The 6,762-nt window shown below is 50.0% G+C and overlaps 1 protein-coding gene across 1 annotated transcript; it reads right to left on the bottom strand.

The window, feature by feature from the left end:
* Positions 1 to 1,944: 1,944 nt before the first annotated feature.
* IL9 (interleukin 9) lies at positions 1,945 to 6,535 on the bottom strand. The gene is made up of 6 exons (XM_054389351.1): positions 6,531 to 6,535; positions 4,608 to 4,734; positions 4,464 to 4,508; positions 4,349 to 4,375; positions 3,559 to 3,687; positions 1,945 to 2,088 (listed from the first exon to the last, which is right to left on the bottom strand). The coding sequence occupies exons 1-6, from the start codon at positions 6,533 to 6,535 to the stop codon at positions 1,945 to 1,947; spliced, it is 477 nt and encodes a 158-aa protein (XP_054245326.1).
* Positions 6,536 to 6,762: the final 227 nt, after the last annotated feature.

Raw genomic sequence — 6,762 nt, 5'->3', positions numbered from 1 at the left:
CTGGGAATTTTCAGTTCTAACTTTTATTGTTTATTGGCTTTGAATCAGAGTGGGAAAACAGTAGACAAGATAGGAAGGAAGCTGTCATAGAATCACAGAATGGTCTGGGTTGGAAGGGACCTCCACAGGTCATCCAGCCCAGCCCCCTCTGCAGCAGGCAGGAGCATCCTCACCTAGCTCAGGCTGCCCAGAGTGCCCAGCTGTGGGCAGGTACAGGCTCATCTGGGGGGCAAACCAGAGTGGAAATGGTAGCTACTTTGGGTTTAGCCCTCCCAGCAGCCCTACCACCAGTCTGGCTGGTGTCATTTGGGTGTTGGTGATGTCAAACACTGCTGTGTGCTGAGCTCTGCAGGCAAACACTGCTGGAAAAGGCAGAGAAGTGAGGGCTGTGTCTCCCCAAACTCTTCTTTCTTTCTCTTCTGTAGCACTAGGTGAGTGAGGCTCCTCCACATGCCTCAGGAGGGTGTTGTGAGGATCAGGCAGATAAGATCAGCTGCCTTCTACAAATATGTCAAAGTGCTTTCAAATGTGATTTACAGATGGGAAGCATTTGAATGGCAGCCCAGTGCCCCTCCTTCCCATGGTGGATACCAGACTTGTTCTTACAGAGGTGCAGGGGAAAACAGGAACATACCAGATGCACTGGGACTCCTCTGGTCCCTCCAAACACATCTTCTAAACCAGGCTCTGCTAGTATCATAGAATCATAAAATGGTCTGGGTTGGAAGGGACCTCCAAAGGTCATCCAGTCCTGGATGAGTGCTGCAGGGGAATGATGTGCCTGAGTCGGTCCCTTGCAGACACATCTACCACACTCCAGTGGAGGTGGTGAAGAGAGGACACCTAGCTGGAGGCCCTCCAAGGTCCTCCATCTCAAAGGCCACTCCTGGTACAATTTCTCATTTCTTTTGTTCCTCTCTGAGGCAAAAGGAGATGAAATCTGACCTTCTCTAACCTGTTTGGGCTTTTCCCTTCTGCAAAGAGATCTAAGAAACTGCTACTGGAATAGGTGGCTGAGATAAACATCTCCCCTTCTATGTTGGCTTTTCCACCCCCACCACCCCCCAGCAATTGTCTCCTTTTGTGTCTCTTGTTTCTGTTGAGCTGAGTACAGAGGTGATGGAGAAGCATATCTGAGCTCATGGCACTACAGAAAGATCTTCTTCAAATCCTGAGAAAGAAGAGAAGAGGAAGACAATTCTGTGGGTCATGGCACTACAGAAAGATCTTCAAAGTGTAAGGAGAGAAGATCATTCTGTGATTCATGGCTCTACAGAAAGATCTTCAGAGCCTGAGAAGAGAAGAAGGTCATTCTGTGATTCCTGGCACTACAGAAAGATCTTCAATGTCTAAGCAGAGAAGATGATTCTTGATTCCTGGCACTACAGAAAGATCTTCAGAGCCTGAGAAATAAACCATTATCCCAGCACACCTTTCAAACACACAAGGCCATGAAGAGCTTCTAATGAACCCTGGGTCTGGCCCTGCTTTTGTGTGTTAAGATGCTCCTGAGCTCTGTGCTACTGAATGTTTAGAGGAAAAACAAGTGTCTATGGGCAGGAAATCTGCAACCTTGCAAGAAGGAAGCTAAGCAACTTCTTGATGGGGTGTAGATGTTATCAAACAATAAAAACCATGCAGAAAGAAAACTCAAGAGGATCTGCTTCAGTCTCAGGTCTGCTGCTAGGGAGCGGCCAGAGGGTGTGCAGGTAGCTGTAGGATCTCCTGTGAGTGGAACTGTTGGGGCAGAGCTTTGTAGAAGCCTTTTGGCACCCAGTGGCACAAACCCAGCTTGGCCAAGCACAAAACACATCAAATGAAGACTCTTGAATCCTTTTGATGCTCAGGTAAATGATGGCTTTATTGGCTTAGCAGGTGTCATTTCTGCCTTTTCTAGTTCAGGTGGGCAATAAATACAATAAATAACTTTTCTGGTCCCATTTCTTACTGAAGAGTTTTGGAGTTTTTAAAAAGCTTTTTGTAATCTTTCGATTTATTGATTCCTTGATAGGCTGTCAGGATTTTACCCAAAAATTCCTTCACATTCCCCTTGCTCTTGTACTGGCATTGATCCCCACGGGCCAGGCTCTGTGGTGGAAGGAAGAACAAAGAGTTACCAAAGGCGTTATAAGAAACATAGGCCTTGGAGGAAGCAACGAAAGCAGACAGCCTTGGGAGCTGAGCAAGGAGTGCAGAGACAGCCTCAAAAGAGCTGCTCCTTGGAAGTGAGTGTGAGAGTGGCTTCCCATGGAGACTCAAGAAGGTGACACCTGGACTGTCCTGTCCTGTAGTTACAGCTGGAATCACAGAGTCACCGAATACTGGCAGCTGGCAGGGACCTCTGGGGATCATCCAGTCCTGCTAAAGCAGGGCACCCACAGCAGCTTGCCCAGGAGCACAATTTCCAGGTGGGTTTGGATGCTCTTCAGAGAAGGAGACTCCACAACCTGCCTTTGCAGCCTGCTCCAGGGCTCCAGAACCTTCACAAGGAAGCTGATTTTCCCTCGTGTTTAGGCAGAAGGTCTTGGGTTCCAGTGTGTGCCCATTGTCCCTTGTCCTGTCCCTGGGCACCACTGACAAGAGCCTGGCTTCATCCTCTTCCCCCCACCCTTTATCTCTTGCTGAGCACTGATCAGATCCCCTCTGGGGCTGCTCTTCTGCAGGCTCTCAGCCCCAGGGCTCTCAGCCTTTGCTCCTCACAGAGCTGCTCCAGGCCCCTCAGCATCTCTGTGTCCTCTGCTGGACTCTCCAGCAGTTCCTTGTCTCCTCTCTTGAGCTGAGGAGCCCAGAACTGGGCCCAGTACTCCAGCTGTGCCCTCACCAGTGCAGAGTAGAAGGAGAGAAGAAGCTCTTAATGTACCCAAATAATTTAAACCAGGCTGTTTGAACATGGAAGGTGTCATGCCCTTAGCAAGTTTGAAGCTGGTGTGATGGAGCTGGAGACACCACAGCATCAGCATTTTCCTCATCTCATTGAGCTGCACAACAGTTCTGCTCAGGATGGCAAGAAAGAATGTTTCACAACCCTGACAAAAGGCATCTGGGGCTCAAGGAGCCTCCCTGAGCATCCTCACAGGTTTGAAGCTGCTGCAGGTCACAGCAGTGTCTCATGCCCAAGCATCCTGCAGCTTAGGTAGCCTTCATGCTCCCAAAAGAAGGATGTCTCTGCCTGAGTGTCCCCAGCCACATGCCTTCTGCACATCTCCTCTGTGGCTTCATCTCACCATTTTTTAGTGTAGAAACACAGTTTGAGAAAGAAAAAGAGAAAAGGAATTTCAACAGAGCTCCTCCCAGAGATCCTCATGCTGAAGGAGTTTGGAGAAAGCAAAGGGCACAGTGGGGCAGAACCCATCTCCAGGCTTCCTCTGCTGATTTTAAGAGCTGCCCATTGCCCCAGGCATGTCACAGTCACCATTTCTGCCTCCACCAAAAGAGTGTTCAAAGCCCATTTGACACCATTCAAGCACTGGGCTACAAATGTTTAAATTACAAAATAATAATAATTTTTAAAATCCTTTCTTTGTAAAAGGTAGATCACTAGAAAAGCATAAGTCTTACTTCACAGAGGTTTCTGTCCAGCTGGATCTGGAAGGTGAGGTTGAGCCACTCAAGCAGTGTGTTGGAGGTGAAGTTGTTTCTCAGCATGTAGTCAGTCCCTTCCACAAAGCAGGGCAGCTCATGGCCAGGCTGTTCAGTGCAGAAGGCATTAGAAGCAGCTCAGCTGCAGGGTGGGATTTATCCACAGAAGGAAGAAAGGCAAATCCCTGCACAGGGCAGCACGTCCCAAGGAAACCCAGCACACATTGCATCCCACTGAACACTGCCACAAGAGCTCTAGGGGGTTGTGAACCACCAAGCCATCCTGTGTGCCACAACAAACACCTGCCACAGCTCTCAGAAAGCCTCCAGCTGGGAAAGGAGCCTCTTGAAGAGCAGTTTCAGCTCCTGCTGGGCTTCACTGTGTCTGAGGAGGCTTGCAAAAGGGAAATGATGTTGGCTCCTGAGCTGAGCATCTGAGGCCTGACCTCTCTGGCCCAGCTTCACTCAACACTTAGGTACCTGGCCATAAAAGAAGGTCTTGCAGAGGTTTTCAAAGCAAGAGCCTGTGTCTTCTGGTTTGTAAGTCAAGCCTACAGAGGACTTTTATCTGGCTCTGGGCTTGTAAGTGCACTGATAATAGGAAGGCTTCTGCTTCCTTCCCCACCCCTATTCCTCAGGCTCAGCTTTGCTGCTTCTCCCTCATCAGAATCTTCCTCATAAGCAAAAGCAAAAGTTACATAAGGAGCAAAGTGAACAAGCTCAGTTAATAGCAAACTTCTTTAACACCTGCAGGAGCTTAAACACTTACCTCAGGAATGGGAAGGCAAGAACAGGACTGGAAATGAAAAGATGAGCGTTAGAACCCAGCACTGCCCACAGCCAGCACCCAAGCTTCAAGGCAGTCTCAGGGGCATTGTACTCACACTGGCAGCTGTCCCTCTACATGGGCAACTCAGAGAACCTTCCTCCTGCAAGAAGAAGAAGAAGCAGCAAGCAGTCAGGATTTGCTGTCAGCTGCTCTAGCAGCCCATCCCTTGGCAGAGCTGAGGTGCCCAGCAGCCACTTACAAGCAGATGGTTTGTAAAGCGGATAATTTCCCTGACTGTGCAGTTCTGTGCTTGCACAGAGAGCAGCAAACCAGACAGGAGTATGTATGACAGCATGCTGGCATTCGTGTGCAGCTCAGGCTGGTGGCTGACAGGGCACAGGAGGGCACTCCTTTTAATTGAGTCTTCACAAAATTCCCATTCTAATATGGAAAAACCCAATTAGGAAACTGATACCAGGTGCCCACTACTCTTCCCCCGCTAGCTTGGACAGCATTACAGAGAAATCAAACGTGGAATTGAGTCACCTACTGCAGTGACTCTTCTTCAGCAGTGTGGAAATTCACAAGTGCTCCCTCAGAAGTGATGAATTTGAGCAGTGTGATATCTCAGCCCAACAGGAAGCAATGGTTACAAATCTACGAAGGCTTTTCTGCCTCAGCCCTGGGTTTTGTCTCCCGTGCTTATGCAAATGATTGTTCTGTGAAAGCCAGGAGACAATAATGTTCAGCATTGCCAAAGTTCTGAGATAGCAAACTGACAGGCTGCAAGCTGGCTTCCCACTGGATTTGGAGCGGGACCTCTCTCCAGGGAGGTTGGGAATGCTGCAGGAGCCTGCTGAGCAGGCAGCCAAAGGGTTGGAGATGTGGAGCGGTGCCTGGAGAAGCTGTCAGGCTGAATTACAGCTGCTGCATCCAGAGAGGGATCCCATAGCCCTTGACTGTGATCCCACTGCTGCTGAGCGTGCACATAAGCACTGGGTCCTCGGGGTGCAAAAGCTAACTGCAGTGTCCCATTCCAGCCATCCCCTTGGAAGCAGAAAGGAGTGGATGCAAAAGTAGTCCTGAGAAGTGACCCAGATGGTATTGGCTTGGCAGTCCTTCAGGTGGAGTCTCCAAGTCAGCTTGAATGTCTGCTGGAGTTGCCTCTGGCCACAGGTTTCCTTTTCCCAAGCTGCACACCTTGCCTTTCCTATATCCTTTAGATCCCCAGTGCTGACTGTTAAGCTTCCCTCCTGTTACGCCTTAAATCCAGCTGGGATCCTCTCCAACAGCCGCGGACAGCCCGGCGGGGGATGAGCACAATCCCTCTGGAAGCTGTCCTGGAAAGAGAAAACATTGGAATGCAATTTGCTGGTTTTCCTCTGGCATTTGCCTACTGGGAAGGGATTCATCCAGCCAGGCACTGCCCTGCTGCTTCCCTGTGTGCCAAGGGAAGCAGAGGGGACCTGTCCCTGCTCCTGCCCCTGCGTCGCTGTCTTCACACCCAGCAGCAGCTCCAGGCTGGGGCGGGTGCTTCCTGCCTTTGAAGGTCGTCCTTAGGTATTTTGGTCTGGGAAGTGAATATCCCATTAGGCAGCTGCACCTTTCACACAGGCTCCAGGGAATACCTAGAAGCAGCCAGAGGCCCTCCCTTGGCAAGTTAAAGCTGGCAGCAGGCTATGCTAGGCTCAACAGGCACACAGAGCACATCATGGGGAGGGTTGGCACTTGTGTGCCAGGCACTGGGATCTTTCAAGGCACTGAGCTGATAGAGAAGGGCTAAAATCACTGGTCTGTGATGGAGACCCCATGATTCCATGAAAAGCAGTAAAGAGGCTTCCAGGAGGGGTAGGTCTCCCTTGAAGAGCCAGCTTGCTGCTCATGCAGAGCCATGGGTGTGCTGCTGCTCTCTGCTGCTTCAGCCAGCAAGGCCCCACGGCAGGAGCTGGAGCAATTAGTTCAAAACATAAATCTGTGAAGGCAATAAATGATGTGTGGCAGTGGTAGGACACTTGGTTTAACACAGCTTTAAAGGCAAGAATTCCCAAACTTTTTTGGTTTAGCCAGGGCTGTGCAAGGATTATGATAACGAGCGATAGGGAGAGAGGGGCAGAGGGCTCTTGGTGGCAGCCAGGAGTTTGTGCTGCTGCTTGCTTTGAAGGAGAACATGTTCATTACCAACCCCATTTCGCCCTGTAGCTGCTGCACTCTGCCTTGGCAAGGATTTGACAAAATCTGATGTATGTAGGAGGGTCTCTGGGCCTCTTCACCTAAGCAAGGATGTCTCACTGCAGCTGCTCTGCTCTGGCAGTGGAAGTAATCAGTGCTGTAAGGTGCATGCAATGGACATCATTAGGACCTTGCCCTAGAGGAGCTGTAATTATGTTCACTGGACCATGAGCAGATCAGATAAC

Source organism: Indicator indicator, chromosome 18, assembly GCF_027791375.1.
Source record: "Indicator indicator isolate 239-I01 chromosome 18, UM_Iind_1.1, whole genome shotgun sequence".
In the NCBI taxonomy this organism is placed as follows: domain Eukaryota; kingdom Metazoa; phylum Chordata; class Aves; order Piciformes; family Indicatoridae; genus Indicator; species Indicator indicator.
Note: the sequence above shows the minus strand (reverse complement) of the source record. Positions and strands in the feature narration are given on the sequence as shown.